Genomic DNA, 18,517 nt, shown 5'->3' on the forward strand with positions numbered 1-18,517 from the left:
AAACTGTATGAATTAACTTTCTTCCGCAATGTAAGTGTTGAGTAAAGACAGCATTAAACCAAACAGGAAGGGGCCACTACACTCCGAGAGAGAGAGAGAGAGAGAGAGAGAGAGGGACCAGTTAACTACCACGTGCCGCCACGCTTCCTTTCGCTTTCCTACTCCTGCGGGAATCTCCCGGTAGCTGACAGGTTACAAAAGCATCACATTTCATACATTCATCCCTGAAGAAACAAAACCAGATTGGACACGTCTTTGTCATCCTCCTTCACTTCCCTCCTGCATACCATTAGCTCACTTGTGAGCCCTCGGCGTGTTTAGGAGAGTTCCTACCCTGCACTATCACAATCAGTGGCAGCACTGTGCCCTTGTGGCTAAGAGGGCCAATGGTATCCTGGGTGCCTGAAGAAAAGTGTGTCCAGCAGAACAAGTGAGGGCCTCCTCCCCTTCTACTCTGCCCTGGTGAGACCTCACCTGGAGTATTGTGTTCATTTCTGGGCTCCCCATTTCCAGAGGGACAGAGATCTACTTGAGAGAGTCCAGCAGAGGCTACGAGGATGATTGGGGGACTGGAACACACCTGCCTTATGAGGAGAGGCTGAGAGAGCTGGGGCCTTTTAGTCTGGAGAAGACTTAGGGGGGATCTAATTAATGCGTATAAATATATGAGGCCTGGGTGTCAAGAAGAAAGGGGAAACCTGTTTTCACTTGTACCCTGTGATAGGACAAGAGGCAATAGCTACAAGCTGGAGCACAGGAAGTTCCACCTCAACATGAGGAAGAACTTTACTGTAAGGGTTACAGAGCACTGGAACAGGCTCCCTAGGGAGGTTGTGGAGTCTCCTGCCTTGGAGACTTTTCAGACCCATCTGGATGCGTTCCTGTGTGACCTGCCCTAGACCAGATGGTCCTGCTCTGGCAGGGGGGTTGGACTCATCTCCAGAGGTCCTTTCCAACCCCTAACATCCTGTGAACCACACTGCCTTATCCAAGGCAGACCACTACAGGTGTAAGTCACATCCTTCTTGAGTAAGGAGCAACAGTTCCTGGAGTCAAAGGGCCAAAACCACAAACTGTGGACTCTCAAATAGTATTACGAGGCTTCAAGTCCACAGCTGCTGTAACCACGCAAGCAGTACACCTGCCTGCTCCACCGGTAAGTTACAACAACCTATTTTATGGCAATGGTGAAATAGGTGGAGAAATCAAGAGCTAAAGCAACAGTATGTTTATAATGCTGTCATTTTAATAATCCACTATGTGATCACTGAAATAGTCTCCCACTCTTGTGGTAGGCCAGGAAAAACTGACAGACAAGATTAGCTTCTGTTAGAACCTACAGCTGAGCAATGCCAGAGATTAAGTTTTGATGAATGGCAACTCTACAATAAAGTATCTTGTTTAGATGTAAGGCAGACTAATCTCAAGTTTGGAATCCAGTAGACAGGCAGAATTCACTGCTACTTCCGTTACTGGCTTAGCCAGTTTTGAGTAACCTTTAGTTTATTTCATCCTTAGCTCCTTCTCGCATGAAAATTAAACCCTTCTAATTGCATACGAATTGTGTGTAAAGTTACTGCATAAAAACCCTGGAAACTTCCCAACAAGGGGCAGTCCTTTCCTTCCTCCCCATGTCCACCAGTGGGAGGATTTCTGAATTCAAAAAATCTCTCTCCCTTGAGGTTTTCTTAGGGAAAAGGGGTTGTCAGCACTGTCAGCTACCAGTTTATTGCACCGCTGTAGTGCCATGTCTCAGTGAGAGCAGCCCCTGGCTCAGAAAGGCAGCTGGGAGCAGAGCACCAGGGCTGCCAGCACGGAACTGCCCACCGCAGGGCTGCGTGCCCTCAGGGATGTTCATTGCTGCTTCCTGGAGCTCTGCCAGTAGGCACAGGGCTTTCTGGGTTTGCTTTTTGAATTTCAGGTAAAATGGAACAATTCAAACGTTACACTGAGATCCCAATGTAACTATATTTTTTAAATGTTAACCTGCATTATTTTGTAACATTCCCAGTGAGCACACACTGTATGCTGGTGACAGAAGCTCCCTGCAGCTTGGACAGAATCTCTGCACACCCCAACACATGGGAAAAGTGTCTGTAGCCTTTACTGTACTACCCTCAGTTTTGAACGTACCTCAGTCTCCAACTCGGGGTCTCCTCGAGGAGGGCTTTTACTGCAACACCGCGCAAGACTTCAGCTGCACACGCCAATGTTTACCTAGTAAAGGCATGGTTAAATTGCTGAAGTAGCAAGACAAGCTGAGCTCCAGTACTCCTTGTAAGAAACTGACCCCCTGCAGAAGTCAGACACCATCACCTTTTTTCTGTCACTTACAAAGAATGAGCCTGAAAGCAGCTGCTCATGCTACACAGTATGTGGGACATCACTGCAATAATGCCAACGCTTGATAGAATCTGAAAGACCTCAAATAATCTGCAAAACTCAGAACATATTATTCCTATAGCTCAATTTCAATTAGGTCAGAGTGAGCTGGGGTTTCACCTTCAATAGCAGCATATTATGTTTAGAAAATAAAAGACCAGTATGTCAGGCAAGTTAAGCCCAGGTATCACACAGAACAAAGATGCTTACCTTTAACCTGCCTCACTAAATTTCAGAAGCTTTAGGTGATCACACAAATTCTGGAGACAGCCTGGTGCTCTTAATCTCACACATGAGTATTTAAAAGTGTTCTGCAGCAACACGGTACTGCCATAGATCAGTAACACTGGAGGAGCCACTTCAGTTGTATTTTCAGTAGACTTAATGCTAAAGTTTTATATTCGGTTTTGTCGGAGCGTTCTCTCTTCCTAGCAGGCATGAGTAAGACTCAAAGCACAAGCTCCAAGGCAATTCTCTTGTTAGTAATTAGGCTTTCTATGTTAGTGCGATACTTGATGAAACCTTTAATTCTGTGCTCTTTCAATTCTAAGGAAGCAGATTTTTAGTTTGAATCTGATCTGTCCACTTGTTCCAAGGTATGGCACGTTATCTGTTCTGTCCTAGTAAATACATTCATTAAGGTTCTACAGCAAATGCATGGCTTAGTGCTTAGTGCTGTTCCATGTCCTTGAAAAGGCAGACCAATTGGAAATCATTTCTGAAAGCAAAAACATTCACAGCTGAAGAATGCACCAAACGCAACAGGAAAAAAAATCACCATAACTCTATCCCATTAATCTTTCACTTTCTAATGTGTTTGAACAAAAATAACCTTAAGGAAACAGTTACACTTTATGGAGAACTAATGTGCAGTCTTCATTCTCCTTGAAGAGGCTGGACATAACAGGGTCATCTTTGGCCTGTACATTCTTCAGGTAATAGTTTACGATCTTGCCATCGAGTTTGTACTGATGAGGAATGCTTTCATACGGTTTGAGGTCGAGGTCCAGGACAGAAACAGAAAAGGTGAATCTGGATTTGGAAGTTAGTACCACAGGTCTTTGCTCAGAGCTGGAAAAAAAAAAACACACTGCAGGGCTGAGTCACCACAGCAAACATTTTTCACTTTTGTATCCTGAGTCCCCTTGCAAAAGTGACTCTTGTGTTTTTCTTAGAACTGTCACAGGAGCCTAAGAAAATAATCTTCAGCTAATGTAATATTTAAGAAATTATAGCTCCGGCTTAACCAGTCTTACAGTGAACTTGCTCATGCCTCTTCCAGTCCTTTTCTTTCCAGCTTCCACACAGCTTAAGTCAAAACATTTCTCTGGTTCTTGTGTCTTTGTATTTACTAAATCTAATCTGCTCCTAGGTGGACATGCATACAAAGCAACAGCCTTATTAACTAGCAGAAGCATAAAGAATCTCTGCAGCTCCTACTCGAGTTCAAGGTAATACAAATTTAGTATCAGAACTAGCATCCCAGTCCTAGGATGCTGGACTGACTTATTTAGTCAGCCATTGCACAGGTCATCTCCATCACAAACGTTTTAGTCAAGAACTGCAGGGCAAACACAGAAAATAATATTCTCTGAAAATCAAAAGGCTCTAGTAAAGTAAATTCCCCTACCTAAGAGCACAGTGCTGGTGGTGACACAAGCCAAAGTGGATAGTATTGAGGAAAAGCCTCCTGCCTTACAGTAAAAGATGTCACCTCTTGATTATTGCCTTGATTTTATTCTAATTAGTAAAGGCAACTCATCTTGAAAAATGTCTCATACGAGGACACCAAGACAGCAAAACTGCAGCTAGTTAAAACCATGTACATCTACTATTAACAGATAACTCCAGTTTCAAGGAGGGAGTAAATAAGAGTTAAAAGGGTTAAGGTTTTATGTTTATCAGCTTAAAAGTCTTCAGAAACAGACATTTTTTCTAAATGTCTTCACTCAGAACTCTACCCTACTAATATGCTCACAGCCAAGAATTTGGACGGCCCGCTCCCCAACCCACCCTGCTTTTTTAAAAGCTACTAGCATTGACCAAACCGTGCAAAAACATCTTTGCTTGGCGCAGGAGTTGCTCAAAAGCCAGAGTCTTTCTTTCTTACCATTCGTCTTGGAGACAGGGTGAAAGGGCAATCATGATGGAGCAGTCTTTAGCAGTCATCGCTATCCGGTACTGCTGCACCTGCACAACACAAAACCACCGTCAGCGTTCTCTTGATCTGCCACTGCCCCCAGTGAGGCACGCTGTGGGTTACAGACGGCATACTCGGTCACTGGTACTTCAGAGGCTGGACATCCTCTAACAGATGCTTAGCAGGAGCCAGTGCTTTTACAGCATCTTGTGTAAGAATCATGTTTATTTCCTACAAATAGTTTTCTTGAAGGCCAAAACTGCACCAGTCCATGCAAATGCTCCCTCAGTCCAGAAGGGAAATAACCAGCTTTATTCTTCTCTCGAGAACTGGTGCTAGACATGTTTGGGTTTAACTAACTGCTGCTGCTGCAACAATACACGCTGGCACAATTAGGAACTTCCACGGTGAGGCCTCTGACAGCCAGCAGCAATGCCAACACGCTGCCCATCCCTTCCCGTGGGTCAGGTGGTTATTAGAATAAAGACTAAATAAGCTTCAACAACACGCGCAGGAAAAGTACCTTTGTCAATGCAAATGCTACTGTCCCATCATCTTCAGTGGAAAGATCTAGCAGCTTCTCATAAAATGCTTCATTGTAAGGTCCATCGATCTGTAACGTACTTCTAGATATATTTTAAAAGAAGATTTACAGACAGACAAGATATGGCTTACTGGTTTTCAGTGAGATCTTCAGCAGCCCAAATACTCAGATTAGAACCAACAAGAACACAAATAAAATATGGCAACAGTTTAATGCTCAGAGAGCCAACACCCTGACCAGTCCCTATTATCCTCATATTGCTCAAGATTTGCTGCTGCTTAGGATTTGGGTTGGTGTTTTTTAAAGATGACCGTTCTTAATCCACTGCCACCTATATATCACTACAAGTACAGTATTTTTTAAAAATATGGGCAAGTTTCCATGTTTGCAGGAGCTGCCAGAAGCCTTGCTGCAAACACTGGGGGTATACACTCACCCAAGCAGGCCCTGCTCTACCCCAGCTTCACAACAAGTGTAACACAGGCATGGTTTCTTTGGCCTCCTTCCTGCAACATTAAATACCTAAACTCCCATAAAGCTGAACCCGTGACAGCAGAGTCTGCAGCACACAAACACCCCCGCAGATGGAATAATACATTTTCAAGTCGTTTAACATATAAATATACACACCAACCACACTGCAAGCTATTTAAGCAGCACTTAAGGGCAAGCCCTTGCCCATAAGATAACCCTTCAACGCCAAGGGGAGCCCCAAGAGCCGAGGAAGCAGCCGCAGCCACGCTGGCCAGTGAAGCCAGAGTGCCCTCGTGTGAGCAACGGCACAACTACAGGCACCTTGAGCCCGGGCAGGCAAGGGCACCCCGGCTAGGCCTTTTACAGCCATTGCTATAACAAATAAACCTTATTCGAGACCAAATTTGAGCTTGCAATGCCCGGTAGTTCTCCACCAGGCAAGAAATGACATTAGATGAAGATTCATGTGCCGCAAGTGTGGTTGATCCCTTGTGATGCAGGTTACAAATCTGGCACTCGGAGCTCTGCTCATCACCCAGCAAGGGCAGGCTGGCCAGCAGCAGGTTCACACTGTCTGTCCTAGGCTGCATTGCTGCTGAACAGCAAATTCACGGGTTTAAAGGGCAGGCTGGAGATAGCCCAATGGAGACTCGGGAATGACTGTGAAAAACATCACTGTTACTTCAGACATAGTCCTAGCTCTGCAGGTACTGAAGGTGGGAAACCCAACCCTCCATTTTACTGTGTGTCTTCTCAAATATACAACCTCCAGTGCTAAATAACAGGACATTCTTCTCTCTTACCCTTTTGTGAACTTCCCATAATCATTACTTAAAAATTCAGACCAAAGTGACTGACCTCAGAACTTTTACCAGTAAAACTCATCTTTTATGTTACCTGGCATTTCAAGTTAGAAACTCAGAACGTGCAGTGCCAGGAGGGAAGGTTGTATACAACACAGCAAGAGAGAGGCTGCACAGAGCCCATGTTGTCTGCATGCCTACTGAATGAGCACTAAAAAGAAAAGCCACGAAGTCTTACCTCTCTTCAGGAAACTCCTCTAAGTACTGTTCCACTCTGCTGTACAAAGGATAGAGTCCTTCAATATCCAGCATGTCGAGCATCTGAGCCTGAAGGGTTTTATAAAGGAGACAACCCCTCGGTAAGCCAGAGCTTTCCAATTTATGTTTACCTAGAAGAAAATGTATTTTCAAATAAGGCAGACAGGAATGTCCTCTTTTGCCATTACACCTGCTTGTTCACAAATACCCTTTAGATCCCTCACAGGTGGGGTATAGGGGCAGAACAAATGAAACCACTTCAGTTCCAAACACTGCTGTGCCAGGTGCATACACTAACCTTCACATTTAAATAGCATCTCTCTGACTGCAGAGTAAAACACCTAGTGTAGAACTCTACAACCAGCTAAACCCCGACACTCCAACTGCATTCTGCATGTTTGAGCCCACAAAAGGGATTTTTCATGAGTTTGAAGACACCACAAATTCACTTTCAACAGTATGAGCTGTTGGCAGAACATAATTCCGCATTTCAGATATCAGGTCGTTTTAATACAGTATAAACAAGATTCGTATTTGCTACCATTTCCATCCAACAGTTCTTTCTCCACACAGTACAACACCACCAACCAGCAATGAAAAAGATCTTCCTCAGAAGCAGTGTGAGAAACGTTGTGTAATTAGGATAACTAGCAGCATCACCAATAACTGGAGCTTTACAGAATTCTAGGAGGAAGTACCATGATTTACAGTTTTCCAGCTGTCCCTTCCCCTCCAGTATTCATACCTGTCTCTACCAGAAGAGTAGTAGAATAAAAGAAAAAGAGCTACATCCTAGCTGGGGAGGGCTGAAAGGAGGAGCAGAGACACGCAAGAAACAGGTACCATGTGATAAGCCAACCAAAGTAGACAGACCTTATCACATACAACATAAAAATCCCCTTCTCATTTGAAATACATGTGGTGGGTATTTTGCTCAAACCAGGATTGTCTTCCAGTTTTCCTCTACCATCCTCTGAATTATTTTTATCCCTGTCAGTAGGTACAGCGCTAAAAGTGCTCACTACAAGGTCATATTTAAAACAACTATCTAGCAGTTATGCAGCTCAGAACTCATTTTTCAAATGTCACCAAAACTCCACTGCTTCCGTTCTCACACTGGTATTAAACAGCAAACGAGAGGCAAAGATCTGAGCGGTTACAGGACAACCGCTAATTACTGACAGCACTCAAGAAATTACTTCTTACCATTTCTTACTAGCTCCTTATTAAAAGGACTTGCTTCACAGTAGCTTCTTCCTTGTGAAATGGGAACTGTCTTCATGTCACCTGCCCTGCAGGCATCAGTACTACTTAGTAGTGTCATAGTTATAACATGGATTAGTTCTTTAACAATTGTCCTTGTGCAGTGTGGGCCACTGACCAACCCGTTGGAAGGAAAAAAGAAAGGTTTTAAGTGACGAGCAAGTTCGTTCCAGTCAGAGACACAGTCCTGGTCATCTTTACAGCCATAAATTAGTTCCCCATTCTACAAATGAGAAAAAAAAGGTACCTCATGAAATCCCATTATTCATACTTAGATAACCAAAGCATCAGATTTAATATTTTAAGGCACATTGCACAGAAAAGTGTTATGAGTTTAGCAGTCTGCATGCAGATACACACATTCCCAATCGCTTCAAAATTTGGCCTTTTAAGTTTAATCTGATACCGCAGGTATACCGTTGAACTAGCCCATTTAAATCAAGTGCTACTTTCCCCACTTAATCAACTGTAAGCAATCAGAACAACAAAAGTCAACTGATGCCTGGCAGATTTTCCTATCGCTTCTTTCTGAATAACATCAATATTGGAAAAGGACCAGTGAAAGAACCTTCTTTTAAAAGCCAGAGCAGAAATGGAGGGCTACAAAAGGGGACAGAAAAGGTGTGACAGTTCATACAAGTTTACTTCATCCAAGTAGTCCATTTAATACTGGAAATAAATTGTAAAGAAATTTACTTTATATAAACCTTATATTTGCAGCACCATGCAAAATTCTCTATCTTCTTCCTCCTGAAGAAACACAGGAAGTTTTAAAACTTTGGTCATCTTTAAAAGTCCTTTCCTGCTAGTTGTTCCTTAGTGACTCTTTCTGACTGCTTAGTTCTGGGAAATCATTACTTATGTGTCCTAACCTGAAACCTAACTAAGAATTTTCCCATTTTCTCCTTCTGGCGGGGTCCGACAGCAATGGTAGTCATTACGTAGGTGTGAAGTAGGATTCTGACTGTTCAGATGCTCAAGTCATATTGTCTAAAAGCCAAGGCAAAAATAGAAAGCAGAAGGATTTGATTGTTTACCTTAAATATTTTCAAGTTGTTCTGTGCCTCCTGTAATAAGCTCTTCAAAGCAAAGTGCATTCTCTGTTTATTTCTAGGGGAAAAAAAAATAAATCCAAGAATGTTTTATCACAGCCTTTAGAAGTTTACACCCACATTTGGAGGGCTCTATGGAGTCAGAACTAGGCACCTGAACTGAACACACCCATCAAGTGTGTTACTGATGCTGAAGTCACTGCAAAGACAAAGTGACTGTTTGCAGCTAGAACTTCAAATCCCAGTGATTTGAACACACCTCCTCAGTTCCATGTTACATAGCAGAAGGCACTGCTGCATTCCTAAGTGACTCTCATTAACTCCTGAAATAGTTATATAGATAATACACCTATTAATACTACAGTGAAGGACAAAGTAAGCTGAGAAGGAAATCTGTAACAGAGATTTGGGCAAAAGCACAGGATGGAGTCAGGCACTTCCTTACCCTGAGAAGAGATCCAATGGGCAGTATTTACTTGGTCGCTTCCATTTTCCATTCGCTACCTGTTGAAAACCCACAGTGCTGCTGTTAATCACTCCTCTGGGAGTAACTATTATTTTAATAGTTTTTAACTTATTTAAAATTATTTAACTAATTATTTTAATAGTCAGGTCTGCGGCACCAACACCCCATCTTCAGAACTGCTAGGACGTTGAAAACCCTTTGAATGTAAAATTCCTGACTACTGTGGCTGTTTCTAGTCATATTTAGCTCAAGTCACTCAAACTGCACTGACAAAGGGAAAGCATGGAGAAAGCTGCTGTGAGGCAGAGTTACACCATTTCAGACACATAACGGACATCAGCCAAATGAATCCCTTGTGTTTTACGCACTGTTGTGAGTTACAGAATGCCCACCAGGCATTCGGTGAGCTGTGCTTGAAGGGAACTTCCACGCCGAGTTCACCCCACCTACAGCATTAACAGTCCTCACAGACTAACCCCATATTTGATTCCAGCTTCCCACAAAACTTGTTCCACCTCTCACTAAACAGATTCACACCCAGCTACTCAGGTGTGTATCCACCTACTACATTTAGTCATATCAGAGATTTAAGCAAGACTGGAATAGTAAATAAAGTCAGTACAGCCAAAGGAAAGCTGGTTGACAAGAGAAGAAAAAAAATTACCTTTAGATGCTGATGCATACAGTAACGACACACCTTGTGCTTTATCTCCTGTGAAACGTGGCTGGAAAAAGGAATGAAGCCACACTTCGGCTAAAACAAAAACCAAAATTTTATAAATAAAAATATATTTCTTTATAGAAATATAAGGGTACAAATTATGCAAATATTTGCAGTTAAAGGGGAAAAAAAAATACAGGTCAGCACCCAACACTTAAAAGCTGTATATTACTCCAGATTATTTTAGAGTCTTCACCTAAGAAACGGGGACACACAAAACTACAGAAAGGCCCTGTAATACCTGGGAATTTCCCAAGTTTCCAAGGATCAGGAATTGGCAGAGGGAGGGGGATATTTCATACTGCAGGTCATGGTGAGAGCAGTGAGCTCTGTCTTCCCCCACTGCTGTGTTCCTTTGAAAGTGCTCTTCTAGGTCTGTACGTAAAAAAAGCAACCAGCACCACCACCCCCTCCCCGAGGGATCGTGTCCTGCTCAGCACCTTGATCTCGATGCAGAGGATTGGCCGGTGTTCCACAAAACGATAGGTCTGCAGCCTGGTCAGGTTGGGAAGGCACATGGCGTAACCGCTGAGAGCGTCCATGTCTTTGTCACACCGAGACTCTGGGGAGAACACACAGAACCCCCAGTGCCAACAAGAAGATTAGTTGTGTGGTTGGTTGTTTTACTCTGTAGCTACCTTGTTCACCAGGAGGGGCGCGGGACCGAACGCAGAAAGCCAGGACAGAGATCAGCAGGCGTCAGGCAATGGCACATGTGCAGAATGTGCCCTTCTGGTTATCCTTTAAGTAACCTCCCTCCACATGCATCCTTTGGGACAGAGAAGGGTCTGCAAGATTTAGTTCAAATTTAACACAGACATACACCCCTAGATTTTAAAATGGCTGTGTTACTAAAGAGAGATACAGACTATACGTGTTCCGTTGTAGTTGCCATTGCTAAGAAAAATATCCATTCTGAAAAATAGATTGCAATAGGAAAAGAAAAAATAATAGCAACCTCAGCAATGAAAGCCTCATTGGGCATCAGCCTGCAGTTACACACTGTACCTCACTAGGATGAGCAAGAAGAAACCTTTCTCCAACAAAAAAATTGGAGTTTGTTTTCTTGTTTCTAAACTTAAGCACATCCAGGCTCAGCTGAAAGACACCTGCCACATCAGACAGATCCAGAAATCTCAAGCATTAGCAAAGTTCTTCCTAAGTTAGACAGGCTTATGTGAAAGGTAATATTAAAGAAAATTCTTTCCTCAAAGTTTAAAAAAATGCCTGCTGAAAAGGAACAGCGAGACTTGCCATTTTAAAAGCAGTTGGACAGCTCCTCACAGCAACATTTCTTAAGAGATCCCCAGGAGCCGTGGACACACAAAGTTTAACTTTAAGAAACAAAACTAAATACTGTCACTCACTTCTACCAGAGTATCATCTATTTTGTAACTTTTATTAGACAGCATTTACTTTCCTTGCTGGTTTCTGGCACTGTGGAACTGTTTCTCAAAAAGGCAAGGACAAGTCAGCAATAGAGTCCTGTACTCACTATATGTAAATTAATTCCAGTTTTTCCTGGACCAAAGGCATCAAAGTCCTGGCTACAGTACTTAGCTCAGTACCACATTTTTCTTCAAAGATCTTTGCCAGAGCACGAGTTTCTGCCTGTTCTCAAGAGCATTTGAGAACAGAAGATAAACACACAACGAGGGACGTCTTCTCTTTGCCCATTTTAGAGCTTCCACCTTGCTGTACTTTTAGCCATAAATGAAGAACAACGTACCCAAGTGCTCCTGCCTAAGAATAACAACACCAGATTCTGGAGCACTTCACTTCATGCGTCAGAGGTTGCCACACCTCCAGTCTTGCAGCATGTTCCAAAAGATTCACAGGCTCAGCGCACCCTTACCTCACACACTTGTGCCCTTTAACCCCCTTTGTAAGGGCTTCCCAGCAAGGTGAAAGCTTGTTCAAGAGTTAAAAAACACAGGCTTGCAGAAGGTCCCTTTCCCCGCTTTGACCAAACTATGAGACGCAACTATTCATGCAGAAAACAAGCCTTTTTCCCCAGCACATTTTCAACTTGTCATAGTCCAAATATTAAAAAAGTTCCCTCATATTCTGAGGTATGATGCTTCTTTATAATAAAGCAAAAATCTTTACAGCTTGAGGAGGGAAGCGCCTTTTTTAATGCTCTCCCTGGCACTTACCTGGCCTCTCTGGCTGAATTTTTAAACAGAGTTGTCTTACGAAGTCTAAAGGCAGTTGAATAATTTCCTATTTAAAAAAAAAAAAAAAAGTATGTAACATCCAGTTTGGAGGTCTTAAAATTGAATACAGAGTTTAGTGGCTGTTAACAACAGTATTCTGAACTATAGTCAGCAGCTGTTCACTCTGTCTATATGAAAACCTGCACCTGCAATCACATACAATACTTACTCCACTGTGAAAACCAACACCTAATTTAAATAAATGCATTAAAAAGGAACATTTTCAGTACAAGTTTAATGTGCATGAAGTAATCTGCACCATTTTGTCCTTTTCACAGATGAAATAGTCCTGTTCCATCCCGTCCTTTGTCTCGCATCCCACCCCTCCAAGGCAGAATTGTTAACTCAGGTGTAACTTCTGCCTGGCAGCCCCAAAGAACAAGAAAAAATGACTGACAAGGAAAAACGTTACTCTAACTGCACAGAAACCTTGATGATTCACAGGAACCTGGCTTCTCTTGTTCTGCAGTTAGTCTAAAAATATCCCTCTCTTACACACTTCTCCCCTTAAGCAGGGCAAAGAAGTGACCACTGTTCTCGTTGGTAGTGTGAAATAGCTCAAAGCACAGAGTACAACCCAATCCACTCATCAGCAGAGAGCAGGACCTCTGTTCTGGCCCGAATGCTTCTCGTGTCTCCTGCTCAGGAACACCTGCACGCCCTGTTAATCCCTTGTACTGGCATTCAGCTTTCCCCAAAACACGTCAGTGCTTATAATGCAGATGCTATTTATTTTAAGAATGAAACGTTTACCCCGTGATGAACATAGTTCTCCCCAAAGAACTGCTTCATGACATGTTTTCCAAAGTCTACAATGTTTTGTAGATGGTGCAGTATTTCCTCTGAAGTCTGAAAGACATAAACAGGGTAGTTTAACTATGGAACAATGATAAACAACGCTCAAGAATACATATACATGCTGGTCAGTGGCTTAGCACAGTAACTGGATTGCTCTACTGAGTTTGATAGGTCACTGCACCTTGAAATTAAGACACATGAAATGTGTGCTACATTTGCTTCCCTGCTACTGGTTGAGAGCCTAGGATAACCAGGAAAACAAGCAGGAGGGATCATCTTGTGAAGTTTCAGTGGAGAAAGGACAGAGAAAATGAAAAAGGTGAAAGACAGGAAGGTTGTTCAAAATCTACTCTGGTTTTGACCGTTATTCTTAAAACAGCTCAAAGAACTGCAACAGTCAAGAGAGATGCCCTGAGCAACTTCTCAGCAACAGTAAGTGGAGAAGAGGCTCCAAGTATTACAAAATTTGCAAGAGAACGGCCAAAAAGACTGAGCCACGCCACAAACCTCTGCATGAACAGGCACAGAATTTGCTGTCTGTCCCAAATCATGCCCTACAGATAGAAATGAAGCTAAATGAGTCCTGGAAGCAATACAGCAATGTCAGCACAGCCTGACTCGGACAGACTTCTACTCATTGAAGATGGAGCAGAGGAGCTTTACAACAGGATCAGCACGTTCTCTGCACAGTATTTCATTGTTAGGACAATCTCTAAGCTCCTGTGTCCCGTAACACAAAGCTTTCCTGGAAAAACACTAGTTTGCCTACCACTGTACACTGTAAAGCACCAAGCCATGTACATTTACTCTTGGGATTAACAGCAGAGGAAGAGAAAGTGCAACACTCATGTCCAAGTTAAAAAAAAACAGAGAGGAAAACCAACATCAGCAGGAGATTAAAAAGACTAAAATAGAGTAAGAGAAAATAAAATGCTAGGAGGAGAACACTCAGATGATGACAAAGCCTAGAGAAGGGAAGAAAGGCCACATCCAGTACAAATTAAAAATGTGCACATGTAAAAGGAGATTGTCACTAACCAAGCCATCTTACGAAGTGTAGTTTGTAACACCATCATAACAGGTAGGGCTTTCTCCCCATTGGAAAGGGTTGTTACCTAACAGACCCCTCGGGTTGTGCAGGACAAGGACTAGTCTGTGACTGTAGCTCAGCTCTGCAGGCACAGGCCCTGTCTGGCATTGCCCAGCCAGGCGCAGCGCCATGCAGCCACACCAGCAGGAAGGGATGTCCCAGCAGCGGCCGGCAGGCAGCACCAGGCGCTGACGTCAGGAACCTGCTGTCACCGCACGCTGTTACTGCAGGGGGCAAAGCACTAACCGAAATCCCAGCGCTCTGGAACCAGGAGGAAAGGCACGGCTTTTCCACAGCGCCTGCACAGCCTTTAAAGGCCAGGACAACGCTCAGTCTGTCAAACGCCTGGCGTATGGTATGTAGAGTTGTGTCTCAGAACGGCTCTCCTTGAATGCTTTTAAGAGAGCCACACTTGGAGCCTCCTCACAGACAGCAATCTTCTACTGCTTGAGTCTTAGAACAAAACACATGCTGTGATGCCCAAATAATTTTCTCAATTGCTGTCACTTGGTCTAAAGAAGTGCATTTACTAAAAAATAATGAATGTCCAACATGATGTGCAAGCACCACCCACACAGGTATGCCAAAGGGCATCTGGTGTTGCCGTCGGTGCTCCCAGGAAGGCCAGTACCCCAGCACCACCAAGTGCTGAACACACCAGGACCCACCAGAGGGGACAACCAGAGCCCCAGCCCCTTGGCTGCTCTTGACCCGAGGAGACCGGCACTGGGAAGTCCCTGCTCCTGCCTGGAGCGGGCTGTGAACACACCGTGCCCATCTTCCTTACATCATTTCTCCCAGGCTGGTGGAGAAGCTGCTTTCCAGAGGGGAACCCCCCAGCAAAAACAGAAACAGCAAATATCTTTCTCGCCTGATAAAGTGGGAAATGGCAATTTCTGAGCACATACAATAGCAAAAACATCAATTTCTATACAGATTTCTGCCCTTTTAATGATAACGTAACCCCTTCTTTAACTTACACAAATTCTGAGTGGTGAGAAGGAATCGTACAGTAACAGAAATCTCAGCTAATTCCCACCTACAGATTATTCTGACTTGATTTGCTGATGTACACAGTACCCACAGGGTTTGGTTTTGTTTTTTTTTTAAAACTACATATATATGTATATACACACACATAGTGGAAAATTAGCATTTTGGAAAATCAGGACATTCACTGCTACTACTACCGCGAAGAAAGACCAATTAAAAAGATCCATACAACTTTGAAATTACAAATCAAGCTTATGACAGCTGCTCACCTCCTTTTAAGAGCAAATAGATTTGATATACTCTTTACAAGAAACAAACGACAACCAACAGGCTGCTGGACAACATTAAAAAACACTCAAGGTTAAAAGTTTTTGAAGGACCCGTCATTACTGTCAACACATATTAGCAAGACACTAAAACTCATCAAATAGGATATATACAATGAAAAGGGAAAAATAATCATTCATGCAGTATACTAAAATTAGCAAAATGCAATTAAAATCATTCCATCAGTCCTGACATTTGACTTTTTACACAAGACATGCAAGCCCCAGAATTTCAGTACTGTTATGTGTATTTTTCATTAAAACACAGAATTTTAACAGTAAGGTCACAATCTGGAGTAACATCACCTTGACTATGGGATTATCTCATCCCAAATTCATAACCAAGCAGCGTAAATAAAACACAGCATCCAGAGTTCTTCACCTTTTCCACAGCAGAGAAGCAGAAGAGACTGACACACATTTATCCACATCTGAACTTCAGTGAGTGTCTTACTAGCAAATATTTTGCTTTGACTGCTTCTTTCAGAGCTGTTTACACTGGATGAGCTACAATGTCATGCACAGATCTATAACACTTTATATCCTAACTCATCTTGCACTAGTCAGGAACACAGATTGCACCTAAAAAACATGTTCTCCTCTATAGCCACCATGGTGCTACATCCAAGTTTGTCCCAAAACTCTCATTTTCCAGGACATGTTTACTTATGTGAAGATAAAATATTCAGTCTTCTGTTCCACTCCAAGAAAAACTGATCCTTTAAAATATCCCCAGAATAAGAAAATATTTTCAAATTCCATAATCTTGAGGGCAAAGCCAAAAGAATGGCCTGTCACCAAGTGCACACAATCCCAACGCAAGGCTAGTGCAGAAGGCTGGAGCTGGCCCTGAGCCAGCCCTGCTGAGAAGGGAACTGAACACCTGGAGGAGTGGAGGGAGCTGCACCCAGGCAGCTGGGATGCTCCCAGGGGCACCCACTGACATCCCTTCTGCTGCCCCGGCAGCAGGCAGAGAAGCTGTCTGTCTGGGGAGCACGGGCTTTGCTCACTGTTCCTGCAAACCCAGCTCTTGGTGCCTGCACCAGCCCACAGGAACACCAGCTGCCATCGATCCCTGCGCGGGGGGATTCGGAGCACCCTGATTAGGCAGGTTAAGAAGCCACCCACACACCTGACCGGCATCCAAACGCTAACCCCACCACGCCCAGGAGCTTTCTCTTCTCGTCTTCTGCTACCCCAATCCAAAACACTACACGCGTGCCATGGCAGACCACAGAAGCGGTATCAATTTCAGCACTGTGGTGGGTAACTGAAAAGTTACTTCCTGGCTTCCTGGGCAACTTCATCATACTTTGACAACTTTTTAAAAACAATTACTATGCAACAACCTCTTTGGACGTTAAAAAAAAAAGCTGGGATTCAGTGTTTTGTTTTCTTAACTAAATGGCGAGAGACTGACTTTTTATGTAAACCTGTAGTCTAATTCTCCCCTGCTACATGAACAGAGAGAGGCACTGGTTCTCTTTCTTCCCTTCACTGGGTTCTTTCCTGTTCTTGTAAAAACTCTAAACATTATCATCTTGGACCACGACAAAAGCACAGGATAAATTTTTGAAGTCCTGCCACTATAAGCAGATCAAGAACTTACTTGAATCACACTTTAGTTTTACCAGATTCTTTCTGAAGTAAAGTAGCAGCAGAAGGGCCATTCAGTAACTCCCATGTACACAGCATTCACGAGTTTTACCTTCCTCTGATCTACTTCAGAAACTTCTCCTCTTTCGTCCTTTGAACCTCTCAGGTAACACACCCTAAAGTCTGCTCACAAGGTTGAGAAAATGGCAGAATTTGAGCCTCCAGCCTTCTGGGCTTGGCTTCCCCCGGCCCCCCTCCTTGGAGCACTGTGTTGACACTTCACTTTTACTCTCCACCTTGGGATTCCCGATCATTTTGTATCCCCATTAAAGCATCCAAGGTGAATCAGCTCCTTCTCAAACAGAAAAGGCACCTACTACAGTCCACAGAACTGGCAGACCGTGTCCTGCCATTTTCTTTTTGCATCTGGCAGAACACACAAATCCCTCACCAACAAAGGCTGATTCTGTGAGCATTTCACATCTTTGTCCAAATTCCATGGCTTTATAGGGACTGACTAGGTAGTCAACAGCAGACCTTTATCATGACACCTGTCCTGTGCCTCTCCTCTTCCATCCCCCTGGCAACAGCCAGCAGAAGTGTCCTTACGGAGCCGTACCTCCCACGCACGGCAGGCTCACAACCCACCCGCACAAAGCTCTTGGTATCAGCAGCCACATCAGCTCAGTGACGTAAGGGGACCTCAAACTTCCTCCTGTTGCCAAAACTCCTGAAACACAGGCACGTTTCGAAACGTGCCCCTGTTCTTACCCCTGCCAGTCAATCCGTTCTTTCACGGGTTTCCTGTTTCTCCTTGGACTGGTTATTAGCTTACCTGGGGGCTTTTATCAACAGTACCTGTGGAATCTTACCTTGTGCTGGTTTGGGGGGGACTTCAAAAACCGCAGCACCACACAGCGCTGAAGAGAGATAAGAGAGAATACAGTTTCATTAGACTGAAGTACTGGCTTAAGAACAGCACAACTGTCTGATTCCCCAATTGACTTCATCTGAGATATTTAGGGAAAAAAAAAAAAAAAAACAGCAAAGAAAACCAGGCATCTAAGACAGTCATTTCACTCAATTTGAAATCAAAACACATCAGTGTATGACCCCAGATCTGCTGTCGCTGGGACAAGGCCACTCACACTTCAAGGCACCAAGAGCAGCAGGGAAATACTCCAAAATACTCCCTCAGCTTACAGCACTGCTCTGAAAACCCCATAAAATGCAGTGTCAAATAAACTTAACAGGAAAACACCCTCTGGTTTGTGCACCAGACAGGGGCGGGGGGAAGCAAGACCCACTGAGATACCATCCGCTTACAGTATCAGCAAAGCATGACAAAATATTAAGGAGACACCAGCTACCAGCAGTAGCTACACAGCTCTACTT

General features: G+C 43.5%; 1 protein-coding gene across 1 annotated transcript; it reads right to left on the bottom strand.

Moving 5' to 3' along the window:
- Positions 1–2,858: 2,858 nt before the first annotated feature.
- Positions 2,859–18,042, bottom strand: IPPK (inositol 1,3,4,5,6-pentakisphosphate 2-kinase; the record flags this gene model as incomplete). Its single annotated transcript, XM_008947191.1, has 12 exons — positions 2,859–3,453; positions 4,493–4,572; positions 5,046–5,148; positions 6,582–6,732; positions 7,808–8,087; positions 8,902–8,974; positions 9,362–9,420; positions 10,047–10,136; positions 10,544–10,665; positions 12,260–12,326; positions 13,073–13,168; positions 17,995–18,042. Coding segments are annotated over 12 exons (1,395 nt in total), but the record flags the coding sequence as incomplete, so codon positions are not given.
- Between the last annotated feature and the right edge of the window lie 475 nt (positions 18,043–18,517).

This window comes from Merops nubicus, unplaced genomic scaffold, assembly GCF_000691845.1.
Source record: "Merops nubicus isolate BGI_N331 unplaced genomic scaffold, ASM69184v1 scaffold11529, whole genome shotgun sequence".
NCBI classification, from domain to species: Eukaryota; Metazoa; Chordata; class Aves; order Coraciiformes; family Meropidae; genus Merops; species Merops nubicus.